The sequence below is a fragment of the Suncus etruscus genome, chromosome 4 (assembly GCF_024139225.1).
Source record: "Suncus etruscus isolate mSunEtr1 chromosome 4, mSunEtr1.pri.cur, whole genome shotgun sequence".
Classification (NCBI taxonomy): domain Eukaryota; kingdom Metazoa; phylum Chordata; class Mammalia; order Eulipotyphla; family Soricidae; genus Suncus; species Suncus etruscus.
Window position 1 is genome coordinate 14,996,219 of NC_064851.1, and position 17,255 is coordinate 15,013,473.

The 17,255-nt window shown below is 48.7% G+C and overlaps 1 protein-coding gene across 1 annotated transcript in view; it reads right to left on the reverse strand.

Moving 5' to 3' along the window:
* The window catches only part of LPCAT3 (lysophosphatidylcholine acyltransferase 3), a 38,753-nt gene that overhangs the window by 1,388 nt on the left and 20,110 nt on the right, over window positions 1-17,255 (reverse strand). Inside the window, exons 2-9 of the mRNA XM_049772162.1 lie at window positions 5,842-5,949; window positions 4,963-5,069; window positions 3,701-3,794; window positions 3,498-3,535; window positions 2,864-3,042; window positions 1,304-1,412; window positions 771-857; window positions 518-684 (exon numbers count right to left, since the gene is read on the reverse strand). Of these exons, the coding sequence (XP_049628119.1) occupies window positions 518-684; window positions 771-857; window positions 1,304-1,412; window positions 2,864-3,042; window positions 3,498-3,535; window positions 3,701-3,794; window positions 4,963-5,069; window positions 5,842-5,949 (889 nt within the window). The remainder of the gene's footprint in view (window positions 1-517; window positions 685-770; window positions 858-1,303; window positions 1,413-2,863; window positions 3,043-3,497; window positions 3,536-3,700; window positions 3,795-4,962; window positions 5,070-5,841; window positions 5,950-17,255) is intronic.

Below are 17,255 nucleotides of genomic sequence, written 5' to 3' on the forward strand. Positions count from 1 at the left end.
CTGGGGTGGGGAGGGGGGAAGGGAGGCAATGAGATCTGGTAGAGAGGAACCTTTTCCTTTCCTTTTTGGGTGTGGGGCCACACCCACTAGTACTCAGAGCTGAGTCCTGCACTTTGGAATCACTCCATTACTTGGGGGGATGTCGGGGATTGAACCCCGTTTGCCGAGTGCCAGACAAGAAGCACCCTACCTACTGTACTGTCTTATTTGGTCCAGAGAGGAACTTTGATGGTTTTTTTTTTTTTTTTTTTTGGGAGGAGGGGGTATTCCAGGTTCTGTGCAACCCTCATCTCAGGGATGCTGAGACCAACACTTGATCCTAGGCCCCCTAGGAGCCTCAGTGCTGCCGACTGTCAGATGACAGAGTCCAGGAGGCGAAGATGCCCTTACATCAGTGGAGACACACAGAGGTGACAGTGTTTCTGAGTGGCCAGGGCTTACTGCCGTCCCCACCTTGTTTTCTCGAGTGTCTTGGAAACGGGCAGGTACCCAAGTCTGTGTGGGAATTGGCGCTTACCGGGATACCCAGGCGTTGGTGTTGATGTTGAAGGAAGCGATGGTGCCTGTGAAGCGGGGGGTGGTCTCAAACAGCCACACCTTCATGTTGGCGCAGGCGTCCCACTTAGGCTTCCCATTTTCATCAAAGCCGTTGAAACCCAGCCCAGTGAGGATGCAGACACCTTCCTGAAAAGGAGTTGGCTCAGCAGGCTCGTTCCATTCCTCCCCACCAGCAGCCCCACTCCACCGCCCCCTGCTCTTGCTCAGCTTACCGTGACCAGCCAGCACGTGACATATTTGTACAGGACGAACTTGCCCCAGATCAGCATGTACATGCAACGAAACCAGAAGTCGCGTTTCTGCAGGGGAGAGAGATGCCTGGTGTTAGTTCCTCAGCCACAGATTTGTAGCCTAGCCACACTAATGCCACAGTTGGCTGATGGTAGGGATCAAACCCTTTCCAGGAATTAAGCGAGGCCTCCAATACAGTCAGTGCCACCTGAAGGAGACAGTTGGCATGACACCTGTCACTGGGTAGGAGCAAACACCAGCGCCTCCCTGAATTTCTGGAGGCTTACTCCACACACAAGCCTCCAGCTCAATGGTCTGGAGAAGATCAGAAGCTGCTATGAGCCAAGGAGCCACATGGTGGCGCTACAGCAAGCCAGAAGCTGCTTCCTGGGAGATAGTTGGGGGTGACCCTGACACCACTCCCAGAAGGAGAGCAAAACCTGGGTGCTTCTGTGCATGCTGCGACCCTAGGCTCGGTGGGGGGGTGGGGGGCGGTATCTGTGGTGGCACTCACATCATAGTCATCCGTGAGGAGATAGTCTTCGGAGATGTGGGGGCTGAGTGCGGTGTAGCCCACCAGGTACACGAGGCCCAGACCCAGGCGCTTGAGAGCAGGTATGACGCTGGAAAGGAAGCCGAAGGGTCATGGGGCGCCCCCCCCCCCACAACCCTGGTGGATGGAGGATACTGTTTTGGAGTCTGGCTTTCCTTGCGGAGGGGGAGCAGTCCCCCTGCTCCAAATCCATGCTCAGCTCCAAGCAAAAGCACTGTCTCAATGTATGAAGGTGGACCTCGGGAGGGTGGGGTGGCCGGGCAGCTGCCCTTCCAGCCTGAGCTTTAGGGTCCCCCCATTTTGTCTCCCAGGACAGGTGGAAGTGACTTTTGAATTACGTGTTCTCTGGGTCCTGATGGAATTATGTTTGGGATCAATTGACTGGACACATTTTCAGCAAAGTGATTCTTCCTATAACTGAATGGTCTACTGTGATAAGTATTTATATATTGTAAAGATGTTTGTTTTGGGGGCCACACCCAGCTGCTCAGGGATCACTCCTAGCGGTGGTGCTTTTGTTACCATATGGGATTGTGGGGATTGAATCTGAGTGGCAAGCATCTTACTGCTGTCCTATCTTGCTGGCCTAAGAGAGAACGAGTACTTACGTGTATATATATATATATATATATATATATTTTTTTTTTTTTTAAATAAGCAAATGGGGGCCCGGAGAGATAGCACAATGGCGTTTGCCTTGCAAGCAGCCAATCCAGGACCAAAGGTGGTTGGTTCGAATCCCGGTGTCCCATATGGTCCCCTGAGCCTGCCAGGAGCTATTTCTGAGCAGACAGCCAGGAGTAACCCCTGAGCATCGCTGGGTGTGGCCCAGAAACAAAAACAAAAACAAAAAAAAACAAAAAAAAAAATAAAGCAATGGGCTTTAAAAGGAATCTGGGGGCTGGAGAGATAGCACAGCGGTAGGGCATTTGCCTTGCACGTGGCGGACACAGGACCAAGAGTGGTTCAATTCCCGGCATCCCACATGGTTTCCTAAGCCTGCCAGGAGTAACCCCTGAGAGCTGCCGGGTGTGACCCCACCCAATGCCCCCCCCCCCAAAAAAAAAAAGAAAAAGAAAAAGGAGGAATCTGCCTTGAGTCAAATACTGTGGCACAGACATGATTTAAAAAAAAATCTGTTTTTTTTTTTTTTGGCTTGGGCCATATACAGCAGTGTTCAGGGCTTACTCCTAAATATGTGCTTAGGGGATCACTCTTGGTGGGCTCAGGGAATCACGTGGGAAACAAGGGCTCAAACCCAGGTAAATGCAAGGTAAATGCAAATGTCATAGCCACTATAAAGTCGCTTTGGCACCACAGAATTTTTTTGTTCAGGGATCTGAATGGATGGCTACAATTTCCTCCTGGCAATCAGAAAAAAGCCAGGGACAGTCCAGGTTGTGTGTGTGTGGCCTAGGCCAGGGCACCAGGGCAAAGCTAGAGAAAGTGGCTAGGCTGGCCTTCAGGAAGTGACTGGACAGGAGACACCAACATAGAGTCTCGGTGGAGAGCGACAATTACCTGTTTGGTATCTGCCCGGGCTTGTCGCTCAGCTGTCCCTGCACCAGCTTCCTGTAGTGGTTCATGGAGAACTGGGGCCCCACCAGGAAGGCCCCATAGAAATAGGAGAAACCGGCCACTTCCAGCAAGGATGGGACACCCTGGATGGCAAATTTCTGTTGCTCAGAGGACAAGGAATTCTGCCAGGAAGAGAATGGGGGTGCTTTAGGAGAGCAGGGACTTCGCCCCACACCTCCCGAGAGCCAAGAGCACCCCTGAACCCTTGGAGTTCCTCCAAGAACCAGCCCCTGGAGGGGTGACATGGAGTGAAGGAAGTGGTGGCTTCCCTTGGCACTATGACTGGAGGGAAGGGGGTGGTGCCATGGCTGCTGGCTCCTAGCTTTCCAGATGCCCTGCTGGCACTGCTCTCTGGACTTTGTGCACAAGCTGGAGCCTGGGCAAACAGATTTGGCGAGCCTTGCTCAGGGCTCTTGGAAGTGGAGGGTGTAACTACCGGAAGTGGAGCGTGAGCAGACTGAGGACGAAGGAGAGGCCTGGCCTGGCTTATTGGGTCACCTGTAGGGAGCAAGGTCTTACTCCTTCCCTGGGTGTTGGGAGGGTTTCTTTCCCTCTCTGCAGAGGACTGGGTACTTACCAAATCCTTCCCTCCGTCAAAGTAGTCAACAGCCAAACCTGAGCAGAGAGAAGGGGTGTGTGGTGTAGAGGAGGAGACCCTGGGGGATGTGGCCTGTGGACTGTGTGGTGCCAGGAAAGCAAGCCTGCGGCCAGTGTGGGGAGGCTGGTTGGGGGGGAGTAGAGTAGAAAGGGGAAAGGCAGCAACCTCGCCACTCCACTCACCGATCAGCTTCAAGGTCAGCACGCAGTGTGGCATTGTCCACTTGATATCGTAGTTGCCAGTGGCTGTGTAATAATAGCCAGCCAGAAGGTAGGCCTAGGAGAAGGAGAAGTACTGAAGGAGAAGTTTACTGCTTCACCCATTTCTTCACTTGCCTGCTCAGAATTCCAGGACATCTTTCCCTTTCCCTTCCTCCTAGTCTCATGAGTACAAGTGGGGCTACAGCTCAGGGGGCAGAGCATGTGCTTAGCATGTGCAAAGTCCTAAGTCTGATCCTGGCACCACATGGATCCTCTTCCCACACACTGCTGAGAGTGGCCTCTATAAAAGGTAAAAGAAGTGATTGTAAAAAAAAAAAAAAAAAAAGAAAGTGATTGTGGGAGCCACACTGTACAATGGGCAGTGTGTTTGCCCAAGCTGGGTTCGATCCCTGGCACCTCATATGGCATATGGTTGGTCAAGCACCACTAAGACCAAGTCCCGAGTGCAGAACCAGGAGTAACCCCTGAGCACCATTGGGTATGGCCCCAAAACTAAAAAAATGGTCAAAGAGAGAAAGGACAGGGATGAAGACACTTAGTTTCCAACTGCAGAAGAGAAGAGGGCCAAGAATATGCCCAGAGCTATCTTGGGTGTGGCCCCAATTTTCCCTCTCCAAAAAAAAAAGGGGGGGGCAAGAGAAAATGTTTTCAGAAGTTCCTATAAATGGAAACTAGTTTCCATTTGTGTGTGTCTGTGTGTACCTGGTGGAACCAACACCTGGCTGTGCTCAGGGGCCACTGCTGGTGGTGCTCAGAGTACCCTATGGGTCAGCTGTGTGCAAGGCAGGTGCCTTACCTGCTGTATTCCTTTTGGCTCTAGAAACTCAACTTACAGATGGGAAGCGATTTGATTAAGGCTTCTCTCAGTAAATCGAGGGCTGTGCACAGAAGTGGGGTGCCTTTAGCCACGCATGTGCTGCAGCTCATTTTGGGCTCTGCCTTGAAGTGACACTACACCTCCCCAATCCACTGAGAGCGAGTTGGGCAAAGCCTGTTCAGAACCAGGTTCTGATTTGTGGTTCGGCCTGGCAAAGGATGAGATGGCCAGGATAGGCTGGGTGAGCAAGGGGGAGCCAGCCACTGAAGGGCCCGCCTGGGGCCAGAAAATTCAGCAGTTGCGGGCAGAAAAAGATCCAAGACTGGGTCTCTGATTTCCGTGCCTTTTCTGGTCTTCCCCACCCCCATTGCATTCTGGGTGGGAGAGAGTGGCATGCAGATGTTACCATCTGGAAGCAGAAGGTGGTGAGGACAGCCGTGATGGTGCGGCCCATGAGGCGGAGGATGAGGAACTGCAGCACGATGCATAGCAGGGAGTGGTAGAGCTGGTTTCCTGTGGGCAGAGCAGAGGCCCTGTAAACCCAGAGGGACTTAACTCTGAGCATTCCCACCCTTCCTGGAACTTACAAATAACAAAAGAAATATATAAAGAGAGAAAAAAAATTGTAGCATTGGCCTTTTCCCCCCCCTTCTCCTTTTTTATTTTTCCCCCTAAAATAGCCTCATGTTTTGGAGGAAGGAAAGGAAATTCATTGTCTATAAGAAAGGGATCCGCAGGAGGGCTGATTTCTGAACCGCCTGAAGCCAGGGGAAGAGTACTTGGATCTTCTGGTCAGAGAGAAGCATGTTCTTCTCTGGTGTTGGGCTCTGGCTGGGAAAACTATCCTCAATGTGTTCTTTTGGTTGGGGGGCCCCAGTAGTGGTGCCCAGGAGGCCTGGAGGGTGGGATGTGGTGGCAGGGATATATCAAGTACCCTGGCAGTATTCTACCCACTAGCTCATTACTCAGGCCTACGGATATGGTACTCCTTGGGCCCATCAGAGCCACATTCAGAAATACTGGGGGGCCCTCCAGAGGGGACTGAACCAGGGTTCTGCACATGCAAACATATGTTCTCAGCCCAGGGTGATCTGCCCCCTGCCCACTCCCTCACCCCAAGTATTTCTGACTTGGGGGTCTAAAAGCAAAGTTGAGCTGTATTCGGGCCACACAAAGTCGCTCTGCAAATGGCCACTTTGCACTTCCCCACTCATCCAGCTCAAGGGAGTTCTGCTCCAGTCTATTCCTTCCCTGTTCCTTCTACATGCGATCGCGATCGACTCACCGAAATTAAAATAAGCAATTGAGAGGCCTGAAAAGGTGTGGAAGAGATGGATGAGGTAGCTGTCCTTGTAGAAAAGGAAACTCCGGTAAAACAAAGCTAAGGGGTAACCTGGAGGGTGAGAAAGAGGAGAGGTTAACTGGTACATCCCCAATTTGTTCTGGAACTTATCTGACTGAAACTTAGCCCAGAGAGAAAAGCAAACATTCTACAGATGTCAGCAGAGATCATCACTGTATTCCCAAGTATTTGTAAATACAAATTTAAAAGTAAAGATGCCAATTTATTTATTTTTGGGTAATAAAATAATGTGGGCTACACTCAGTGGTGCTCAGGGCTTACTCAGGGCTCTGCATTCAAGGATTATTCCTAGTGGGGCTTGGAGGACCTTATAGGGTGCTGGGGATGGAAGTTAGGTATCCCAAACCTGGGTGCTGAGATTTGGTTTCATTGACAGTGTATTCAGTTGCTGAGAATTTTGGCATGTAGGCTCCTAAGCCTGATGTAAGAGTGCAGGGTACCCAACAAAGCTTTCCCCTTATTCTAGACTTCTCAGGCCTATGGTTCACTATCATCACCTGTTCTATCCTAACAGCAGAGTTAATAGCAGTCTGATGATTACGATTATGAAAGCATAAATATAAATGAGCACCAGGCTATAGTCAGGCAACTGCTGACAGTTATAGGTATTTTAGACGTGCTTCACCTGCTGAGAACTGAGGATTAACCAATACATCAAATCTATCTAGGTAGATTAAAAAAAAAACTAATTTTTTTCCTTGGGCCATACCCTGAGATGCTCACAGCTTACTCCTGGATTGGGGAATCATTCCTTGAGGGCCTTGGGAGGACCACCAGGGATGCTGGGATTGAACCAGAGCTGGCTGCATCAAAACAAGTGCCCCCAGGTAAAACAAATGTGATAAAAAGTAATGGTGCCAAAATGATATCATGCTAGACATTTTCCATTTAACAGCATATCTTGGGAAGAGGAATAGATATTATTCTATAGGTTCAGTGATGTGGTTATAATAGCTATGTAAAAAATTTGAGTGGGGTAGCACATCCTTACCCACTGTGAAAGCAAACCCTTTTAGGACAGCATGAACAAATGGCTGTGTGTGTGTGTGTGTGATCCAGCTGTATTTAGGGTTTATGCCTAGATTTGAGCTCAGGTATGAACAGATGGCTGAATGTGTGTGTGTGTGTATGTATGTGTGTGTGTGTGTGTGTGTGTGAGAGAGAGAGAGAGAGAGAGAGAGAGAGAGAGAGAGAGAGAGAGAGATCCAGCAGTATGTAGGGTTTATGCCTAGATTTGAGCTCAGGTATCACTGGTGAGGCACATTGGATCATATGAGGTACCAGGGATTAAATACAAGGCAGCAGCATGCAAGGTCAGTGCCCTATCAGCGCTTTAATATAGGTATGAATTATTTTTAAAAAGTATGGGGCTTGGGGCTGGAGCAATAGGGCATTTGCCTTGGATGCAGCAGACTCAGTTTCAATCTCTGGCATTCAATACGATCCGCCAAGCCTGTCAGGAGTAATTTCTGAGCATGGAGCAGAAGTAAACCCTGAGCGCTGCTGGGTGACCCAAGAACAAAATTATGGGGCTGAAGCATACATAGTATAGAGTTTAAGACACTTAATGTACACATGACCAAATCTGTTTTCTTTCTTTCTTTCTTTCTTTTTTTTTTTTTTTTTTGTCACACCCGGCAGTGCTCAGGGGACCATATGGGATGCCAGGATTTGAACAACCGACCTTCTGCATGCAAGGCAAATGCCTTACCTCCATGCTATCTCTCCAGCCCCACCAAATCTGGTTTTATCTCCAGAACCATGTATAGCAGCAGGAGTGATTCCTGAGCACGAAGCCAAGAGTAAGCCCCGAGCATTGCCAGATGTGCCCCCCTCCCACCAGTTACTATTCCCCACCTCAGACATGTGGTTGTTGTAATGATGGGGGTGCGGGATGTTTGGCTGCGGAGCTTGTGCACTTGCAAAAGAGAACAAATGTCACTAGGAAACTCTAGAATCAAGATCATCAACTGCTTGATAAGTTACCTGAGAAATCTTGGGCCCTTGAAAGCAAGGCTGTGATCCTAAATTCAAAGAAAAAAAAGTATGGGGGAGAAAGACTGGAAGGCTATGAGTCAATGATGATCATTTAAATATAGAGCTAGGAGGGTTCCTGCTTGCCTTGCACACAGCTGACCCGGGCTTGATCCTCAAGAGCCCATATGGTCTCGGAAATCTGCCATGAGTATTTCCTGAGGACAGAGCCAGGAGTTACCCCTGAGCATCCCCAGGTGTGGCCCCAAAGAAAACAAACAACCCCGAAAACCTCCTGTGTAAGCCCTAGAAGCCCGGCAGCTGACATGTGCAGCATCATGCAGTTTTAGAGCTTATGCGGTGGGTCCATCGGCCTATAGGCCAAGCAGCCCGTTCAGGGAGTATCTGAAGGAGGTGGCAGGTGGCAGTTTCTTTTCTAACAGGCTGAGATAAAGTGATCTAGGATTACTAGCTCCAGCCACAGAAGACAGCTGTGACCCTTTCACAGTCACAGGAGTGAGCAAAGATCTCGGATCGAGTCTCATAGGTATCACATGGGCAGAACTTTGGCAGGGATGGAACAACAGGTTTTGCAAATAGCAGCAAACATTGCTAAGAACCAGAGCCAGATCCTAGACAGTCCTAGAAAGCGTTGAGTAAGATCCCACTTCAACCTTTTATTTTATTTGGGGGTGGGAGGCTCTCCCAAGTGGCACCCAGGGATCACAGAAACCACCTCAGCAATCCTCCGCCTACCAGAAGAGTGGTTCAATGACAAGGCCTGAGGATGTGGTACTACTACTGGCCCAGGTGATCCTCAGCAACTCAGGGACACAGCAGGTGCTACTGGTGGGGGACCATGTAGTGCTAAGTTGGGTGCATGACTTCAGGTCTTGCAAGCGTTGTCATTCTGTTAACTGTCTCCCCGGGCCCTACAACTTGTGCTTTCATTGTCAATGTTCTAGAAAGGGGCTAAAGAATAAAAATCACCCAACAGTGGGGAGTGCGGTCCTCCAGAGAACACAGAGACTAGACCTGCACTGTGGAATGTTTGCCTTTTCAAGCACCAAAACCCTGAACCTGGGCCATTTTTTCAAACCAAAAGACAAAAACGCGTGGCTGGGGAGATAGTACAGTGGACAGAGCACTTGCCTTGTACACAGTCAGCCTGGGTTCAAACCCTGATACCCCAAAGGGCTCCCTGAGTCCGTCAGGAGTGATTCCTGAGTGCAGAGCCAAGTGTAACATCTGAGCACCCTTGGGTGTGGCCTCTAAACAAAACACCCAGAGGTACTTAGGGGCTATTCCTGGCTCTATGCTCCAGTGAGTGCTTCCATGTTGCTGCGGGTTGTACTGGAGTCGGATGTGTGTGAAGCAAGCGCCTTAACCCTTGTAACATCTCCCTGCTCCAAACCCTGAACCACTCCAGTGCTCAAAATTATAAACCACTAAGCATATTATGTTGCCTCCATAAATGGAATATTATTTAACCTTTTTTTTTTTTTTTTTTTTTTTTGGTTTTTGGGCCACACCCAGTAACGCTCAGGGGTTACTCCTGGCTATGTGCTCAGAAGTTGCTCCTGGCTTGGGGGACCATATGGGACACCGGGGGATCGAACCGCGGTCCGTCCAAGGTTAGCGCAGGCAAGGCAGGCACCTTACCTTTAGCGCCACTGCCCGGCCCCTATTTAACCTTTTTATGGTCATCTGGATAATTATTCTAGAGCAGTCTTTTGCTTGTTTGCTGTAAGAAGGCAGATTTCCAAGGCATCAGTGATTTCCCCCCCTTTAAAGGGGGCAGAAGGCCCTCTTCTAGGAACCTCTGCTGCAAAATGATGTCAAGTTTTCAGGCCCTGCTGAGGTGTATGAAGTTTTGCTTAGAAAGCACACACTCTCTTCTCAGTCTCTGGATCCATTTCTTTGTGGCTTTTCTGCCCCTTTCTTTGCTCGTCAGGGATCAATAGTCACTTCTTGAACTTCTGACCAAGTTGTGATTGTTCTGATCAAGAACAGTTCCTCCTTTCCGTGCTTCTAACTTATTGGAGGTCTCAAAGAAAAAAAAATCATAGTTGTATTTTAAAGACAGGAAGACAGAGAAGGTAGGGAGGAAGGGAGGGAAGATGGAATTAAAAAGAAGGGCAGGAAGGTAGGGGGGAAGAAAAGAGGGAGGAAGGGAGAAAGGAAGAAAGAAAAGAGAAGGAGGGAAGGAATAGAGAGGAATGAAGGGAGGAAGGGAGAAAGGACAGAGGGAAGAAAAAGGGAAAGAAAAATGGAGGAAAGAAGGAAGGAAGGAAGGTAGGAAGGAAGGAAGGGAAGGAGGGAGGGAGGGAAGGAGGGAGGAAGGAAGGACAGGTATGACCAGCTGGGTACGCGGTCTTAAGTACTTTGATACAGACAAGTGCAGGCCTGTTCCTTCCTGTTCTAGTCACCAGTTTTATTTTTGTTTATTTTCTTTTGCAAACTCCTGTTTTTCAGGTGGAGTTGAGGGTGTGGAGGAAATTTATTTGGTGCTGTGGCAGAGAAAAATCATTGCACATAGATCTAGACTAAGAAGCTGGGGGAAATCGGAAGACAAAGGAAGGCCAGGTTACCAAGAACATTAAGATCCAAACAGAACAGCAGAATTTGGACTAGAGTCGCAGAGGGGAAGGAGGAGTGGGGCGGGGAGTTGCTGTGACAACCCAGAACCACTTGGAGTGTGTCAACACCAAGCCTTGTGCTTGGCTTCGGCTCAGCTCAGCAGGCATCGGAGCCCAGCTGCCCAGACACTCGTCAAGGACATGGGGGAGGCTGCGCTTCTGCGAGCTGTTTCTGAGTCTCACTCACTGACGGGAGCTGATGTTTCATACACAGACACTTGAGGAATCTTTCTGCTTTTGTTTTTGGGCCACACCAGGCAGTGCTCAGGGCTCAGTACTCACGGCCCTGGGGATGAGAAGCTGGAGATCGAACTTGGGTCAGCTGTGTGCAAGGCAAATGCCCTACTTGCTGTACTATCGCTTTAGCGCCAGTTGGGACATCTTTAAAAAATGATGCACAGTAAGGTGCTCGCAAAGGCCCCAGTGCTAGGCAGCAGTGCCTGGAGTCAGCAGTGAGACCTCCCGTTGGTGTCTAGAGATTCTCATATTTTCTTGAAAAGCACCAAGAGGTGGGGGCTTGCTTCATCAAACTGGTCAGGAGAGTTCTTGGGATGTGGCTGGCAGAAGCTCAGCTGTTTCTTCCTCGGGATGGTATGTTTAAAGGGATGGTATGTTTAAAGGAGGGCTTTTGGGGGGTGCCGGCATGGTAGTACAGCAGGTAGGGAACTTGCCTTGCACATGGCTGACCTGGGTTCTATGCTTGGCACCCTAGGTGGTCCCCTGAGCACCTCCAGTAATGATTCCTGAGTGTAGAGCCAGGTGTGTGGCCCCCAAAACAAAAATAACCACCACAAAAAGAAAAAAAAAAGGAGGGCTTTTGGAAAGAGCTTAGCAGATGAAGGATTTGATCTAAATTCCCGAAGACCCTCCCTAATAGATGAGTACTTTAAGATAACAACAGAAACAGTGTGAGAAGCCCAGGGCACTAGTACAGTGGGTAGAGAGCTTGCATGTGTCTAATCTTCGGCATCCCTTATTGTCCCACTGTGCTCACCAGGAATGATTCCTGAGCTCAGAGCTGGGACTAACACCTGAGCACTACTGGTGTGGCCCCCAAACAAACAAAAAACAAAACGAACTAGGCCATGGGGCTGGGGAGACTGTAGGGCTGGAGTTCATTACTGGCAAACAAAACAGGACTTCAATTTTTGCACCCTGACACCCCCACTCCCCAGCACAGCTGGGTGTAGTCTGATGGCTCCCAGCAGCACTGCCAGGAGTGCCAGTACTGGATCTCTTGAGCATCACATAGGAGCACTCTTCCACTACCATTCAAACAAAAAATTGGGCTTTAAGCTGGCCTGATCCTCAAAGCAGATGAATGGGAAACCCAGATTTCCTCTGTGCTGGGAGATGTGTGGTCAGGGATGTGCCATTTAGACCTCTCTATGTGGCATATTTATGTATGATTTCTGGGCCACACCTGGAAGTGCTTAGGGGTGTCCTGGAGGGACAGAGCACTGAAATGAGGGAGGCCACATGCCAAGCATGGATCTAGTCCTCTGGACTAGCTCTTTGGCTTCAGGCCCTGGTTTAACTCAGATCCAAATGCAGGCAGAACTGGGCAGGACCTGTCAGCCTGGATTGCTAGTGGAACACCTTGTCTGTATAGCAGCTGAGAAATTACCAATGAGTCTGAAAGGAGCTGAGGTTTCACTGAAGAGACAACCAGGCAGTTCTGAGTAAGACCGTTGAGCCCCAATAGCTGTTTTGAGGCTCTGCGGGAATAGACAGCTCCATTTGGTCAGTTAAGGGTTGGTGGAATGGAAATACAGCATGGGAATAGGAGTTGCTCAACAGTGGGGCAACTGCCTGGCAGGTGTAAAGCATTAGGTTAGATCCCTGGCACCACCCAAGAAAAAAGAAATGAAGAGCCAGAGAGATAGGACAGTAGGTAGGGCACTTGCCTTGCACACAGCCAACCTGGGCTTGATCCACAGCACCACGTATGGTCCCTGAACAGTGCCAGGGCACAATATTCCAGGCTAGAGTCAGGAATAAGACCTAAACTACACAAGAAGCCCAAAATTCAACCTCCCACTCCCTACACCAAAGAGAGGGAGAGGGAGAGAGAGAGACAAGAAAGGTGAGTACACTTTGGTAAGAATAAGGGCAGAGGGGTTGTAGCAATAGTACAATGGGTAGGATTCTTTTTTGTTTTGTTGTTTTTTGTTTTTTTTTGGGGGTCACACCCGGCAGTGCTCAGGGATTATTCCCGGCTCTGTGCTCAGAAATCCCCCCTGGCAGGCTTGGGGGACCATATGGGATGCTGGGATTTGAAGCACTGTCCTGTGTGCAAGGCAAACGCCCTACTGCTGTGTTATCTCTCCAGCTCCATGGGTGGGATTTTTTTTTTTTTTTTTGGTTTTGGTTTTTGGTTCACACTCGGCAACGATTAGGGGTTATTCCTGGCTCTACACTCAGAAATCGCTCCAGGCTGGCTCAGGGGACCATATGGGATGCTGGGATTCGAACCACTGTCCTTGTGTATGCAAGGCAAACAGATTACCTTCATGCTATCTCTCTGGCCCCTCATGGGTAGGATTCTTGCCTTGCATATGGCTGGCCTGGGTTCCATCTCTGGAATCCGACATGGTCCCCTGAGCACTATCATGAGTGGTTCTTGAGTGAAGAGCCAGGAGTAACCCCTGTGCATTACCCAGTGTAGCCCAGAAAACAAACATACAAACAAAAACAAAAACAAAACAAAAAAAAAAAAAGAAAAAGAACAAGGGTGAGGCCGAATCAAGAGATAGCATAGTAGATAGGGGTCTGGCTTTGCATGTGGCTGACTTAGGTTTCATCTCTGGTACCACATATGGTCCCCGGAACTTGCCCGGAGTAAATCCTGAGCACTGTTGGAAGAGGTCCCAAACAAAACGACACTAATATGAGAGGAAGTGGGCAGGAGCAGTCAGAAGCCCCGAGCAATGTTAGGGTATGACCCCAAAACAAATAACCAAAGAATAAGGGAGAAGAGATCATCACACAGAATTCAAGGTGCATTTATATTAAAGCATGTATCAACACTTAATTTTGTTGTTGTTGTTGTTTGTTTTTTTTTTGGGGGGCACACCCAGTAGTGCTCAGGGTTTACTCCTGACTCTGCTCAGAAATCACTCCTCGAAGGCTCTGGGGACCATATGCGATGCTGGGGATAGAACCCCGTTCCGTCCTGGGTTGGCCACATACAAGGCAAACATCCTACCACTGTGCGATCATTTCGACCCTATTTAACTATTTTTTATGGGTGACTTGTATAACTTGGTAAAGTTATACTAAATTTTGCTTATCGATTCATCAACTGCTATCTAGATTGCTTCATTTTGGAGGGTATTATGAATGAGGCTGCTATGAACATTCATGTACAAGCTTTGATATAAACTTATATTTTATTCTTCTTTTCCTTATAGCAGGAATTTAACTTAGGACTTCATATATGCAAGGAAAATGTTCTAACACTGAGTTACATTTCCAATTTCCCCCACTATCCCCCTCACTTTTTATGGTGTCGGGGACTGAATCCAAGGCAGTTTCAGTTCTCCAAAGTTTATGACTAGGAGAGGATCTTGTGTTGTTTTATACTCTAATTCAGCGCTTCTCAGATTTTAAAAAAATACTGGTGTAGGCCAGTTTTTAAAATTTTCCATCAGTTGTGGACAAATGTTTTTGTAAAACAGAGTCCTATGATTGTGGGACAGGACATGGTTAAAGTGCCCCAGAAGTTTATCCTTCCTTCAGACTTACACGTTCATCCTTACTCTGTGCTCACTATGATCACCAAAGGGTAGCCAACTGCAATGTGAAGAGATTGCGTCAGCCATGGTCTCTCTCAATGAGGTCTTTTAGACTGGCTCCTGCATATGGCCGACTTCCAGGAGTCCATCTTGGCCCTCCAAGGCCTCTTGGGAAACTGTCTACTCTATGAATCTTCATGCCAAAGACAATTACATTTGAGTCCTACTTCTTCAGGGTCAGCCTCGTAGCCCCTACTTCCGGGCGGGCCATTTGTAGCCTCAGCTGGCATGCTACCAGACTCTCTGACTGGAACACGACTCCCGCTCTTCTCTGCACAGCCTTCACTTGGCTTCTTCTTTTTCTTTATTAATGATGTTATCATTCTACCTTCCAGGTCACTCAGTCATCACATTCAAAACCTAGTTGGCTCAGGGCTTACTCCTGGGCTCTGTACTTAGGAATTGTATTCCAGGGACCATATGGGATGCCTGGGCTCATGTGTAATGCAAATGCCCTGTTTGCTCTATTATATTGCTCTGGCACCTGGATCTCATTTCTGCTATTCAGAGTTGTCTGTGGCTGGTAGATTAGTGAAACTTTCTTGGAGAACAGGGGTTTGGGGGAAGTGGTGCTCAGGGCTTAATTCTGGTTCTATGCCAGGGATAACTCCTATGGGTTCAGAGGACCATATAGGGTACTGGGGATCAAACCTGGGTTAGCTGTGAGCAAGGCCTACCTAAGCGCCCTACCTGCTTTACTATATCTCTGACCCCTAGGTTAGCCTTTTTGGTCCTCAATTGAGTTAGAACAAAAGTAAGGGCAGTAGCAATACTTCTAGAAAGTATGTTGAGTTCATACAATAAGATGGGTTACATATTAGATACTCAATAAATGTGAGCTTGGGACCAGAGAGATAGCCTGGTGATAAGGTGTTTGCCTTTCATGCAGAAGGACGGTAGTTTGAATCCTGGCATTCTATATGGTGCCCCGGGCCTGCCAGGGGTGATTTCTGCGCATAGAGCCAGGAGTAATCACTGGGCGCTGTTGGGTGTGACCCAAAAACCAAAATAAATAAAAAAATAAATGTGAGCTTGCCTCACCTCTACTATCAAAGGCTTCACTGTTTCAGGTTTTGCAGCTCAGAGATGAGCCTCCTGGATCTCCCAATGCCAAAGTTTCAGTAATTACCTGTTGACAGATGTCTCCTTTGCATACCACACTTGCATTGCCTCTGCAATGCCTCAGGCAGTGCATGACTCAGTTGGTCTTCCAGACCAGACTGCTGACTCCCTCTCCCCAGCACCATCTCTCTTGCCCTCACTTTCCCCATTTCAGCCAACAGCAGTTCATCTATTCATACACCATAATCATTCCTGACCCTGCTCCACCATCCAACCCAGTCAGTCAGCAAAGCCTCAACTTGGGCCCCTTCTTTTCCCAGCCCAGCCCAGCTCTGTCTTCTGAGTTGTCCATCTAAAAAGCCAGCCCTGGCTTTGTCTCAATCTCTCTTCCCCCTCAGTCCTGGGGGCAGCATGCCTAGGGATTCTCTCCTGATAGTCAGATCAGCAGAGTCAACTTTCAGAGGAAGGCAGAGTCTGACCAGCACTGGCACCCTCCTCACCCCTCATGGCCCTGTCTTTTTGCATCTTCCTCCACACCAGTGCAGCCCAGTGAGGTCAGCTTTATGGCCCGCCCAGGACAGTTTCTGGCCTAGAATGTTCTTTCCACAGATCAGGGCTTTCCAGCACTTCAGATCCCCAACTGAAAGTCACCATTTGGGCCTGGATAGCACGGCGGCGTTTGCCTTGCAAGCAGCCGATCCAGGACCAAAGGTGGTTGGTTCAAATCCCGGTGTCCCATATGGTCCCCCGTGCCTGCCAGGAGATATTTCTGAGCAGACAGCCAGGAGTAACCCCTGAGCAGCGCCGGGTGTGGCCCAAAAACCAAAAAAGAAAGTCACCATTATTGGGGAGACCTTCCCAGCACATCTTATCTCAATTCACACATTTCCCCACTACCATCCACCCCTACCCTCCACCTCTACTTCCTGTTCATCTTTCCTACCTCCTTTCCTATTACCCCTCAGGACTTAAGACTTGCTCACATACTAGATCTTTTTGATCTTTTCTTTCTTTTTTTTTTTTGGTTTTTGGGCCACACCCAGTAACGCTCAGGGGTTACTCCTGGCTATGTGCTCAGAAGTTGCTCCTGGCTTGGGGGACCATATGGGACACCGGGGGATCGAACCGCGGTCCGTCCAAGGCTAGCGCAGGCAAGGCAGGCACCTTACCTTTAGCGCCACCGCCCGGCCCCGATCTTTTTTTTCTTAACTAATCTTATCAGTCTCTGGAAGCAGGGAGTATTTTTTTGGCTCTCCATACCCCTGTACTTCCTGGTTACACAAAAAGTCTCAAAAATATTCGTAAGAATGAAGTGAAAGCATGTTCTGGACTCTGGGCAGTCAATAAAATATTTATTTAGCATCCATTATGCAGTCTGCATTGCATTAAGCAAAAAGGGAAAGGGAGGATGTGGGCGATATCTAAGAGTTACCTTTTTAATGCCGAGTTACTTATTTATTATTTATTTAAATTTAACTTATTTGCGGTACCTGGATGGAACCCCCTCCCCACACTTGAGGTAGGTCATCTACCAATTAAGGAGCTTTTAAGGCAGAGAGGAAAAGAAATCTCAAATGATGCTTTTCTACAGTTATTCAGCAGATGCACAGACTTAATGTAGCAGAGGCTGGAAAAAGAGTGAACCTAAGGAGTGAGCAGCATCAGGATGAGGATGGTTTGCACAGCGAGGAGAAGAAGAAAGGGAGAGGAGGAGGAGGATGCAAGACAGAGATGGGAGCAGGAAAGAGCAGGGAGCAGTCCCTCCAAGAGGAGCAAAGGCACAGTGAATGAGGACAGGAAGGTCTGCAAAATAAGGAAGAGTTTGAAGGTGATAAAGGACAAACAAACAAACAAACAAAAAAGA